Consider the following 14,070-nt stretch of genomic DNA (forward strand, 5'->3'; position numbering starts at 1 on the left):
ACCTTCTTCAAATGTTGATTGACGTTCAAAGTAGTTGCAATTCCATTGGTGATGCTACTAGCACTGCATGCCTTGCATACTGCGATTATTGTATGGTTGCATTCCATCTCGTCATTTTTCATACCAAAAGGGTGTGTGTTGTCTGTTTGGTAACTACAACATGTGAAGCACAGGCGCTACTACAATATGACACGTGACATAGCGACAGGCCGGCAGGAGTAGACACACCCGCACATAGGCGAGCTGGGCCGGCTCTGGCTCCACATGCACACAATCATTATGCTTTATATCTATAAGCTTACAGAAGAACAACACCTTCTGGACCACTAAACATTGTTAACGGTAAGGACGAGTTTCTTTACAACTATTTAACAGGCTATAATCTAGTTGGGGTGCTCCTTCCATTCCGACATCTCACCACTCCGACTAGTGGCTTCCGCGTGCGGTTATGGTTAGGGTTAGGGTTAGGTATAGGGTTCGTCAACGTCGGAAAGGCGACATGTCGGAAAGGAGAAATGCACCCAATCTAGTTTAATCTGTCAGGAGAAGAGGCAGATTATGTTCCAATTAATTTGGAAAGGTGATGATGAGATGACGACAATTAATGAGGCTATTCTGACTGTAGCCTATAATGATCTCTACAATCACACAATGTCAAAACAACATAATGTCAGTGTATTTCTTAAGACTTATTATTAATTGTATACAGCCTGAATTGACTTCTTCAAAATATACCTATATAGCCTATACCGTCTAATATTTAAAAAATATATTATTTCGCAATTACAAATATTAAGGACAGGACAGTACGTAAGACTTCATGACATTTATGGAAAATAGGAGAAGCATAAATTAAGTTGTTGTCTGTGTATGATGTAAAATTACACTATGGCCATGTAGCCTAGTTCCCGTTTTCTACAGAAATGACAGCTCTAAGAAATTTCAACTTGAGCCTCCAGTCCAGCCATGTAGGCAGTGGTGGAAAAAGTACTCAAATATTTTACTTAAGTAAAAGTATCAATACTGCAATGTAGAAATACTCTGTTACAAGTAAATGTCCGGTAATCAAAATTTCCTCGATAGTAATAGTAGTCTGTGAAAGCCATGCTGTTAAACAAGTCCGCACGCACTGTCAAATAACTTCCTCGCAGTCTGTTTCGACAAACATGTCTACTTCAGAAGAAGACCTGTCTGTGAAAGCATGAACACACTATTGACTGGGATTAAGTTACTTTTACATCGTGTGTATTTTTACCTGCTTTGGTCACTTTGTCGTGCACCTGCTTTATAGTAGATGTACGAGATCTTTTTCTTTTAAAAGTGAATGCACATGCACACAGGTTTACGGATGTTTGGTTGAAATGCCGGTTTCACCGGCCAACCCATTAAGACCGGGAACACATCTGTGTCATTTTAAGATGTCTTTGGGCTATTCAAAAATAGCAGATATAAAAGCTCATAGCGGGGCACAGAGTGCCGCGCTATGAGCTTGTAGATCTGCTATTATTTGGAAAAATCGTGAACATTTTGTGCAAATCTTTGAATATATATATATATTTAAAGCAAACATTTGTAAGTCAAATCTTTGCTTCTGGGGATTCTCCAAATGTCTTCTAAATCCTAACCGTTTTTTTTTTTTTATGTATTCGACCGTGGACCCCCAGCTCAAAATATTTTGTTCCAGGGACCCCCAGAATTTGTAACAGAGTTTTAAAAAAATTGCTTAATTCAATTCATTCAATTCAATTCAATTTTATTAAAGTGTCAAATCACAACAAGTTGTCTCAAGACACTTTACATGTAGAGAAGAGACCCGACATCCCACCCTGAGCAAGCAATTTTGCGACAGTGGCAACGAAAAACTCCCTCTTAACTGGAAGAAACGTCAGGCAGACCCTAGGCTCTAGGGTGGCGGCCTTCTGCCTCGACCGTGTCGGGGGAAAGAAGAGAGAGAGAGGGAGAGACAGACAGACAGAGGAGAGACAGAAAGAAATACAGTGCAAGTAGTAACAATAACAATAGTAGCAAATATAATAGTGTAAGATAGTATATGATAATATAATATAGTACAGCAATAGTGTGTATGCAGTATATAATGGTATAATAAAAGAATGTTAAGATAATATACAGTATAGTGTAGTGGTATAGTGTAATGTAGTAGAAATCCACGGTCGTGCTCCATGGAGAGGCCCGGTCCGCAGTCACAGTATTGAGCCGCAGCTGGGGGTCCATGGACCTGCGACGTGGGAAATAAAAGAAACTCCGGGGAGCGGGTCCCCGGTTGTAGAATTAGTGGCAGGCCTTACTAGAGCGTGAATCCGCACAGGGTTAATTGCGATTGTACCAATGGGACACAAACCCACACAACCAAAGGGAGGACGAAAAAAATATATATTAAAAGATTTGCCAAAATGTTCACTATTTTAAAAAAAATTGCAGATCTACAAGCATGTAGCGCTATGAGCTTGTATATCTGCTATTTTTGAATAGCCAAAGAAATAAAAAAATGACACTGATGCGTTCCCGGTCTTAATGGGTTAAGTTAGAATAGAATCAATGGATGCTTATTGAAATTGCTTCCACATCAACAAGCTCATAATAGTCACACACATCCACAAAACATTTAAGGCTGGACCCAAAGAGAACAATCATGAAAGACATCCGCACATTGTAAATAAGAGACATCCAATGTAGTATCCAGGTGCAGGACAAACATTAACATTAAGAAAACAATAACATTTGCACTCGACATATGCTTCCACTGTTTATTGCAAGTTCAGCACATTGTAGCTTCCTTGTAGCGTAAAACCAAATCTCCATGTTCATTATGACATGACATAACTATAAAGTTATATTTTGGAACTGAGAAATGCAAGGCTTCTTCTCTGCCAAAACAATAATAAAAAATGGTCATCATCAAGCCACTGTTAAAAAAATTATAATCTATAAATCGTGGGATAAAAATTTAAAAATAAATAAAAATACAAATAAAATTATAATCTAGACCAGTGGTTCTCAAAGTGGGTTTCAAGGACCCTCAGGGTTCCTTGAGGGGGTTCCAAATTGACCCTTACAGGTCTGTAACTCTGAGAGTGTACAAATGGAACCAAATGGGCCTGTAAGGGTCCATTTGGTTACGGGTCCATTTGGTTCCATTTGTACACACTCAAAAGTTATGGGGGTCCTTGAAATTAAATATGTTTGAGAACCACTGATCTAGACACCTCACTAATGAAGAAATACAGGCCCATAGCAACACCTCTCATTTTGATTCATTCAGCAGCATACCTGTATTACTACACCAACTGGAAAACCGGTAGGGGCACAGTACTGGTTTGACTGGTAGATACTGGTAACTGATTTTAATCCTACTTAAACGGCATGGACTACTTTGTGCCTATGACACCCAAAAATGACATGTCGAGTTCCCCAAGGCTCCATTCTGGGGTCTTTATCGTTCAACATCTACAGTACATGTTTCAGTCTCATCAATGTCAAATTATGGAAATAACAAAATACACAGCCACATTAAGATAATGACAAAGTCAGCATACTATAACCGTAAGAATATATCAAGGACTTATGTTTGATTTGAGGAAAAACTTGACTGCAATGCTCAGTTGTTGAATACTTTTATGTTAGACATTAGACCAGACAGACACACTGATACATGCTGTAAGTTTCCCTTACATTTTATTTGTTTGTCACTTTGAATTGCCTTGTGGAAATTTACAATACCAATTAACTTGCCAAAGGGTTTGTATTGAAACACTTAACACTGTTGATCCCTCCCTGTGGCCATTTCATTTTCATATTAGCCCGCTATCAGATCAGTGCATACAGTGAATGGCTGTTTAATAAACTGGTATTTACATGTACAGTACTGCATTTTGACATTGTAGATTTAACGTACAATGTCAAAGCACAGTAGTACATGGCTGCATTACGTGGCTGCAGTGCAAACAGTATGAGCTGGTATTGGGTTGATGCGTGGAATGCCTTCATGTGTGCTGGTCCTCTGTCAGTCAAGACAACCGCATATGGGAAAGTATCAATCTCCGAACACAGATTTATGATTTATTTTTTAGCAGAACAGCCCTTTCTGTGGTGAGTGTGGTGTGACATTGTTTTGTCTGTCCCATTGTAGAGTGTCGAGGATGACAAGGAAGCTGTGTTGCAGGGTGGAGGAGATAGCCTTATTGGTGCTGCTTGGGACGTTAAGCTTGATTTACGTTATGCTTTTCAAAAAAGAAGACATCGTCCAGGGCGTCCACCATGTTGCCAAGTATGTCCAGATGAAAGATCAGCCGACAGCCGCTCCGACAAGGATGGAAAATGACAGCAGAACGACAGCCGGCCATAGGACCTCCTCTCAACCTTCCTGGCCAACCTGCGAGAGGAACAAGTCCATGGCCGACAACGTGACAGGCTTCTCCTCTCTTCCTGGTCACATAAAAGACTTCCTGTACTACCGACACTGCCGTCACTTCCCACTGCTGCTGGATGTCCCTGACAAATGCGGGGGGGCCAAACGATCCGAGGATGTCTTCTTCTTGCTTGCCATTAAGAGCTCTCCCGGAAACTACGAGCGACGAGAAGTCCTACGTAAGACCTGGGGGGAGGAGAGGTCAGTGAGGGGCAAGAACATCCGTAGGGTGTTCCTCTTGGGAACAACGGGCAGGGGGTACAAGCATAAGAGGCTGAATCGGATGCTAGAATATGAACAACACGAGCACAGAGACATCGTGCAGTGGGACTTCAACGACTCCTTCTTCAACCTCACTCTGAAGCAGTTCCTCTTCATGGAGTGGATGGACAGGAACTGTCCACATGTCCAATTCATCCTCAACGGGGATGACGACATCTTTGCCAACACAAACAACATGATGGTGTACCTCCTGGGCACCATGGATGACAACAAGGAAGACAACAGCAAGCACCTCTTCGTTGGGAACGTACACCGGGGCACGGGTCCCGACCGGACCCCGTCGAGCAAATATTACATCCCTGTTCAGGTGCAGAAGTCAGAATCGTACCCTCCGTACTGTTCTGGTGGGGGGTTCCTCCTGTCAGGATACACAGCCTCGGTCATATACAACATGTCCAAGACCATTACCTTTCTCCCCATTGACGATGCGTACTTTGGAATGTGTTTGGCCAAAGCAGGGCTCAAACCTGCTTCCCATGCGGGTATTAAGCCTGATGGACTACACGTCCCCTCACAAAGTCTAGATCCATATCACCCCTGCTTTTACAGGGAGACTCTACTGGTACACAGGTTCATGCCATCTGAGATATATGTCATGTGGCACGAAGCATGTGACCCTAACATAAAATGTGGGTTGGATTTTGGATTAGGTGTTCCTTAGTCCCACATGGTCAGTCCAGCTTTTACCATTGAAAAACTTAGGTAAGCCTCTGATTGGCTGGGCTTTAATGGAAGTCTGTTGTTGGTCCATGGTTTGTCTAAAGAGGTCTGTGGTTGGTCAATTCATATTTTTTTCTTTCTTTTTGGTCCTTTACCACTCTTTCATAGTTGTGCCCCAGATGTTAGATGTTATAATGTCCATCTAATAATCTGTCTACTGCGGGACTAGTTGTTCCTTAAATGTAAACGATAATGAAGTGCAGTCGTTCTCAAAGTGGGGTCTGGGGACCCCCAGGGGTCCTTTCCAGGGGGTCCCCAGCTATGAGCCTCCGTGGCCGAATGCGTAAAAGACTGGGTAAAGTTTTTTCACTCCCAACTCGTCACATATTGCAGCCCTGTAATGTTTCCTCCCCAAATCATCACTATAGAGTACTATTTGTAGCACTATCATTGGATAGCGCTTCAAATAACATCCAAAACAGTGGGTTGAACAGTGAGGCTCAGTGTGTAAAGACATTAGCTCCTGGTTCCCAATATCACAGGTTCAAATCCTACCGTGGAATCGTGGATGTCCTTTTCCTTTATTTTTGTTTACTACAAAGCATGTCACGAGTCACGACAAACATTTGGTTACTGTGAGGTTAGGCATAGTGTTTTGTGAGGTTAAGGGTTGGGCAAAGGGTGTGTCAAACCTGTCTTGTTTAGTCAATTCATAATTTGGAGAATCACTGCTGTAGTGAATGAATGGTACTGCTGGATGGCACTTATTGTTATCATTGAACCATGAGCCGTGTGTGTGTGTGTGTGTGTGTGTGTGTGTGTGTGTGTGTGTGTGTGTGTGTGTGTGTGTGTGTGTGTGTGTGTGTGTGTGTGTGTGTGTGTGTGTGTGTGTGTGTGTGTGTGTGTGTGTGTGTGTGCGTGCGTGTGCGTGTGTTAGACGAATGGTATAATGCTCTCTTACAATCTGTTCGTGAATGGTGAAGTAGTGTAGTCTTGGCATCAAGTTAACCACATGAAGCCTAGTGTCCCTATTCTGGGACAAACATTTGGCAAAAATACCGATCTATAAGCTCACAACGCATTGCGTTGCGACACATTGTGAGCTTGTAGATCAGATATTTTCCAAAGATATTTGATGGACAAGGGAAAAAAGCAGTTCCCGGTGGACTCTGGTCAATGAAGTATATAGGGTTTAAGTGAAATAAGAATGATTGCTCAGGGAGCAATATTTAAAATGATATTGTACTATGACTATGTTTTTTTCATATACTATGTTAATGTGCCTTAGAATGATCGACTACATGGTCAGTTTTGTGTGCACTCTTAATTTTTTACTGTGAGAGGATGTTTTATTTTTTTCAAATACTGTAAGACGATAACTACAAATCTGTAGAAGGACAATGGAATGCGTAACTAGATTCACAGGTTCGCTTCAAGCATAGACAATAACCATGATAACATCATGTAATTATAAAACTGTGTGTAAAACTATCTTGAATCTCTGTAAATCTTATTTTTAATTTAAAGGTATTGTAAGTGATTTTCTGTGGTTAAAATAAGTGTTAAATAGCTCTATATTCTGATAGTACTCATTGCTATAGAGTGTTTGTTCGGTAAAAGGAGTCTCCTTGTCTCTCCAGCTCTTTATAAAACAGAAAATGCTTTTTTGCAGTCAATTTATTTTCTCAGATAAACGGTAGCCTACTTTTACTGATTGATTGATTGATTGATGTACTTTATTTAGTAAGACATGGGAAACAGTACATGGAAGTACAATTCACAATACAAGGTCCACTAAACTGGAAAGCTCATTAAAGCACTAGGCTTGTTTAAAAAGAGATCCCCACGAACACAAATCATGATGACGTTAAGATTATGACAATGTCATTGTTATTTATCTTTTTTTTTAATCACTTGGGGAGACATTGTGTGCTTGTGGATCTGCTACAGTACTTTCAAAATATTTTAATATATTTGAAAATGAGTACTTCTTTTGTTCAGAGATATGTGAAGTTATTTTAAACACAATGTTGTATTTGTAATTTTTATTTAGAGAGAGAATGAGAGAGTTTTCAGTTTTCATCTGAAGAATTGCTGGGGGTCCACAGAAATTCTCTGCTTTCAGTCTGTCTGTCATAGCAGATCTACAACAATGACATGCAAATTCACTGGTTTAACACCTTGGCCATGGGCTTTTGTTTGCCTCTAGCCAAACCTAGGCCATCACAATGGACTCTTTGACTGCGAGTTTGTGACCAGACCAAACTATAGTTTACTAGTGGATGCATACATTTTTAGGCTGCACTCTCAGAGATAAATCAACAGAGGATTTTATTGTGTAGCCCAGGAGTTGTGTGCCCCCCCCCTCCCCCCACACACACACGCACACATTTTTTTTTTTTTTTGACTACATGTTTTCAATTGCAGTTTGTTTTCATTGGATTTTTAAGTGGATGTGGTAATTTAGTTTAGTTTTTTAGTTCGTGAAAAGGAGCTCACACAGATGACTAGTTTTTGTTTAGTTAGAGTTTTTATTAGTTTCAGTGTTAATTACGGCCAGGCTGCCAGCATGGCTCCGTCTTGATATTCGCAGTATTCCGTTTCTTTTTTTGACACTTTTCGCAGGCTTAACCGTGCACACGCTTTTTACGAAATTCGGCCATATGGCAGATGGTCATTGTGAAAAGGCTCGAACGGCCAAGGCTCCAAAGACAGTCAGAGATGCATTTTAGGGTTTTTTATTTCGCCCACTCCTCCATCCAACTCCAGTGCAAGAATATATACATGTAGCAACAATAATACTGGCCTAAAAGTCTAAAATAGAGCAATGAGAACAATAAATAAGCACTTAAGGCAAACACGTATAAACAAGACCCAACTGGATAAAAGCTCTCTTCAGGCTTAACCTTGATCATACAAGGCCTTGTAGCTCTCCCTCAGGGACATTACCTGTGGTTCTGCCCATATCTAACTAACTACCTGTCTGTCCCTGCAACCTCCCTTAAATAGGGAGTGGATCCTACCACAGGACACAGAACCAATTAGCAACAATTCCAAATACTTCCATAAATACTCCCAGAGCTTCCCCCGTGCCACAGTATAAAAGTAACCTAAACATTCCTAATGATGCGTTACAATTAAACAAATATAACTTGGGGTAAAAACTCAATGACGGTTTAAATAAACAATACTCCTAAAGCATATGAAACACCCCTCCTCCACAGCACTTGGCACCTTCCCAATCAAGGGGATTGCCACCAGCAGTGTAGGAGAGACAACCAGCAAACAATCAGTGAACATTTCTTTATCAATACACAAGTTTAAAACCATTAGTCCTTCCATTACTTTCAATGCAGTCAGATGTGTGTATGTGTATATAGGGCACAGGTTGCCCCGTGACAGTCATGAAAAACTATCAAGAAATAATTCTCACACTCATTTGTCAAGGGTGGCGCTATAGCACTCAATTGAAAAATGCCAACTTTGAACAGGTACAACTCATGCCCTGTTTGACCTACAGCCATGAAACTTCGATACACACATGCGTCTACTCATGATGAACAACTTTTTACACATGAACTTTGGACAACTATCTAAAATCCCACTTGAAGAGAAGTTTGTAAGTAAAAAAATTTAGCTTTTAAGAGCCAATGAATATTGCAGTTTTATGACAATTATTCATCTGCGCCTAACACATACATGCAGACTCACATTTGTTTGAAACTTTGCAGTAATGTAGAGGGTCATTCCAAATATCACTAAAACCAATCTTACTCCAATTGGCCAAAGGGGAGCGCTATAGCAATTTTTTGAAAATGCAAACTTTAAACAAGCTTAAGTCATGCCTCGTTTGGCTGAAAGTCGTGAAACTTGCTTACACATGTGCCTTGACTCATGAGGAACACATCTATCACTTTGACCAGTAAGCCCCGTCCTTAGATCCGCAATTTTGAGCAGTTTGAAAAACACTTAAACCCAGGATTATTCAGCTATTTGCGTGAAACGATATCATCTGTGTGTTCTCCTTTTTCACTACATCAGGTCTGTTGGTCCAATGGCTTCTCGCTAAAGCGTCTGCCTTACAACGTCAAGCTTGCCAGTTCAAGCTTCACTTAATACAAACTTCATTTAAGTTGCATTTCACACAACATGAATGTCTCAATTAGGACAGTTGTGAGATCTCAATGTCACAACTTTTCAGATAGCAACGTGTTTCTGATCTTGTAGATCGGCTACTTTCACCAGTTTCGGTTCCGAGGAGATGTACAATTTCTCCATTGGTAAATGGTTTGTGAACGAGTGATCTTAGTGTTAGTGAAACAGGGGCTTGGTTCATGACAGAAGGCAAAAGTTTATGATCTTCAACAGACAACTAGTAAGCTCCGCCCTTAGATTGTCCACAATCTTGAGCAGTTTGAAAAACACTTCAACCCAGGATTTTTGAGCAATTTGTGTGAAAATGTCATCTGTGTGAGCTCCTTTTTCACCAGGTCAGGTCTGTTGGTCCAATGGCTTCTCTCTACAGCATATACCCAACAACCGCAAGGTTCCCGGTTCAAGGCTCACTTCATGCAGACTTCATTTAAAGTGCATTGCAAACAACATGACTGCATCAATGAATACATGTGCAATTGTTAAAGATAACATGAAATGCTTATTGTCTCCGCCAGGCCGTAAGGCATGGCGAGAGAGTATGTTTTGCACCCTGTCCGTCTGTCCGTCCGTCCGTCCGTCCGTCCGTCCGTCCGTCTGTGACCAGCTAATCTCTGGTTGGCTTGATCGCAGTGAAACTGTGCACACAGACTCCCTTTTCATATTTTTCATATTCCATTCCGATTGGCTAAAAATGGCTTCCAAAGTTTGCAGGAGTGCTCCGTTTTGAACAAAATGCCTCAAATCATGAACACAGCATGCAATTTCCTTGAAATCTTGCACGCACGTTCCCATTAGACCGAGGAAGAAATGTCATTTGAACATTTTCTAATCAGCCTCATGGTGGCGCTATAACAGGCCGATTTGTGTTTTTACCTGCACCGATCTGTGTAAAACTTTGTATACTCTAGAGGTCAAGGAAAAACCTTTGCCGTGCATTTTTCACATCTGCCTTTTATAGCGCCACCAGGAGGCCGACTTATGTAAAACACATTATTTTATACTACTCCTTACCATTTTATCAAAATTTCACGCAAATCGGTACACAGGATCTCTATAGTCATGTGATCAAGTCGGATGTATTTGATTTTTCATATTCCATCCTGTGGGTGGGGGGGGGGGGGTTGTCCCGTCCCTCATGATGTCTGCATGATGTGTGTGTGTGTGTGTGTGTGTGTGTGTGTGTGTGTGTGTGTGTGTGTGTGTGTGTGTGTGTGTGTGTGTGTGTGTGTGTGTGTGTGTGTGTTCTCTTGATTGTGTACTTGCTGTAGTTGGATTGTCCATCCTAGCATAAACTAAAAGTTACAATGGTGGGTGAGTTGCTACTGTATTATAATGTTTTATGGTTATTCGTATACAGACTGTTCGCTTTGCAGAGGACACAGGGTTACATGAAGACAAGAGTGAGATCAAGTTGTGTAGGTTTCTGTTTGGCAATTGGTATGATTCTAAACAATGGTATGATTCCATGCGTAGGTGTGTACGGAATGTTAATGGAACAATAGCAAAGAAAACACGAGAGTCAAACAGATACAGATATATTAATTAAATATAAATACCTAAATATTCCTGTATGACAAGGAGAGGAATTAAAAAGGGTGGAGGGACGTTTGAGGGGTTTGGGCTTTTTTCATTCAAGGACCAACCAGTTTACAGTGCATTAGGCCGGTGGTTCTTGACATACAGTAATAACATGCATCTAAAAGTTACTCTGCATGCATGCCTGCGCCCAGACTCACACACACTTGTGACAAACACGCATGCACGCACGCACGCACGCACGCACGCACGCACACAGACTTTTAAGGCAGAATGAATTCCATCTTCGCCAGAAACAGGCTGTATCAAATATGAATGAATATCATAAACGATGCAGAGCCACCCCCCTGACAAAAACGCCAGGGTGGTGTGTTTATGTTTGGAACACAGTTCTTATATGACGTGATCTAAGATTCCCAAATGGGGATTCAACACAAAAAATAAAGCCACGAACCCGTGAAACAGCACCCTCTAGTGGCAGTGACGTCCGACTTCGGTGCTCTATTGGCAGTGCTTTAAAAGAAAAGAAAAGAAAAGAAAAGAAAGAAAGAAATAGTGTCATACTGTATCGTAATATTTTTTTTGTTATTTTTTTGATTAAAAAAAACACTTTCCTTTTTTTTTTGCCGATGAAAGTTATAGGAGTTCTTACTGTATGCATGGTGCATGATATGAAATGTAAAGCTTATCATAATCACAGTAATTATTAATCATGTCTTCCATCATATTCAAGGTATTTTGGAGAAACAGCTACTCCAGTCACTTTCAGTTTAAAGCACTGCAGAGAGGAGGTGTTGTGTGTCAGCTGATGCTCGTTGACACTCGTTAATCAAAGCAATTATGCCTCTGCACTCTCAAATAGGCCTACATCTAATCTAAGAAAGTTTACATGGTATTATACTGTATCTGATATTATAGATTTTTTTGAGCTGTTGGAAATAACTGGGCTGCACTTGGTTGGTAAAGTCCAGAGGACAAGAATATGAGGTTAGTGGAATTTATAGTCATGCAGTGTTTTATTATATTATATTAGTTATATTAGTGTCTATCTGTCCTCTGAAACAATGGGTTTATAGTTAGTGAGAACTTCACTTCTCCCTTAAGCTTGCACACATGTATTTATTTGTGTGTACAAAGCACTTTGTAATTATTTTTTAAAGTGCTTTATAAAGTTAGTTTAAACTAAAGATGATGGCCATTGTTGATGATACATGAGAAAAGAACATTAATAATGTATCATATCGATATCATATGCCCAACATCATGTATTGTATCGTGAAATTAGTGTATCTTGACACCCCTACCCTCCCCATCATCCCTGTCCGATGTTTTGCTTTCCACATTGATTAGAACATTACTGTAGTCAGTCTTGCTAAATGCACAGTGTAGTATCTGTAGTAGTGGTAGCAGAATGGATAGTGTTCTCAACTTAGATGTGGGAAACCCATTGAATCCTGGTCAGATTGATGAAAGTTGAGTATTTGGTAACCAGTAGTCAGAGCTGTCCCTGAGGAATTTGATGCCTATAGGCAGCATTTTACCTGGTGCCCCCCCCCCCCCCCCCCCCATAGCCTATTATTTAATAATAAATAAGGCTATTTCACAAACACAACAATGACAATGACCTGGCATCTGTCTAAATAAAATGCTATCTAAATTACATTTTAACGTTTGCATAAGACTGCATGGTCGTCAAGGCTAGAACATTTAAAACAAAACTATTATATATTATAATAATGAATGAATTTGTATTGGGTGTTATCTGAGTAGATAGAAAGGTGTTTTATTATCTCCTGGAATAGAGAGAGAGAGAGAGAGAGAGAGAGAGAGAGAGAGAGAGAGAGAGAGAGAGGACCTCTGAAAGTCTTATTAAAGAAATGTAACTTAACGTGCTCTACGGCATGTCATTGCCATTCACGTGGCCGTTGCATGTGCATTTTGCACGCATATTCGCGTCATGTACTTTCTGTACCATGAAATTATAAACCGGTTTCTGCACATACGTACCTAGGGATGTATGCAGCACTCCGATGTATGCAGCAAATTATCTGGAATGTACGTACCCTTCTAACAATACAGGTCGAGGTATTTGCATATTGAAACGGATTTGAAATGTCAAACATGTCAAGCCTCTGACGTTTTTACATGTAGTTCATCATGCAACACGTGTGTCCGCCCTCAAATTCATCTTACACGCGTTAAAGTCTATTTAAGTTAATGTACTGTAAATATATATTAAGTTCTAAATAAAAACGGGTTTCACTCCCACTTCACTTCCACAAAAATGAGGAAGACTGGCGATACACACATATAAGAGATTTACACACCAGTTGGCACGCACCGACGCACGTCCGTTTGTGCTTATCGAAAATACGCACCCCTTTAGTCACTTTATTTAGGCACTATTTACGAACATCTTAGTGAATCAGGCACAAATATTTTTCTATTATATATAAAAATTAAAAATTAAATTGACTGGGTCGTTCACACTCGCTGTGCGTTGATGGCTTGTTAACGACCGTCATTGATTCTAAATAGAGTAGACCAAGGTGTTACTTGATTTGAATCCTTTGTATCCTTTGAAATAGAGAGGGGTCATTGACCACTGTTCTGCTGTACTAAAAAGGTATATAAAAACGGCCTATTTTATCAATTCAAAATTACCCTCCCTTGGATTCAAAGTAAAATTAGCTGACCCTCCCTTGAACTAAAATTAGAAAGGCATGACCCTCCCCTATTTTCCTCAAGGGACCCCCTTCTGTAAATTTCGACTGGTCCCTTACCAATAATCAATATAATATCTACTAATATCAATGTTCAATGCAACAACAGTACAAATAGTAAATAGTAAAATAATACTAACAGTCAATTTAATATGCCAATACAATATTCAATGCAACAACGCAGTACAAATTACCACAGAGCTGAGAGCTTCTAAATGATGAACTATTAATCATTTAACTGTTCTCAAGCACCTCTGGGGATCCCCTGACACCATGTTGACAAGAACC

General features: G+C 40.3%; 1 protein-coding gene across 1 annotated transcript; it reads left to right on the plus strand.

Annotated features, from left to right (window-relative positions):
* The first annotated feature begins 227 nt into the window (after window positions 1-227).
* On the plus strand, window positions 228-7,190 carry LOC308089925 (N-acetyllactosaminide beta-1,3-N-acetylglucosaminyltransferase 3-like). Its single transcript, XM_080434892.1, has 2 exons — window positions 228-342; window positions 4,148-7,190. The coding sequence occupies exon 2, from the start codon at window positions 4,158-4,160 to the stop codon at window positions 5,367-5,369; it is 1,212 nt and encodes a 403-aa protein (XP_080291018.1). The 5' UTR covers window positions 228-342; window positions 4,148-4,157; the 3' UTR covers window positions 5,370-7,190.
* Window positions 7,191-14,070: the final 6,880 nt, after the last annotated feature.

The sequence above is a fragment of the Gymnoscopelus braueri genome (assembly GCF_963280865.1).
Source record: "Gymnoscopelus braueri genome assembly, chromosome: 8".
NCBI classification, from domain to species: Eukaryota; Metazoa; Chordata; class Actinopteri; order Myctophiformes; family Myctophidae; genus Gymnoscopelus; species Gymnoscopelus braueri.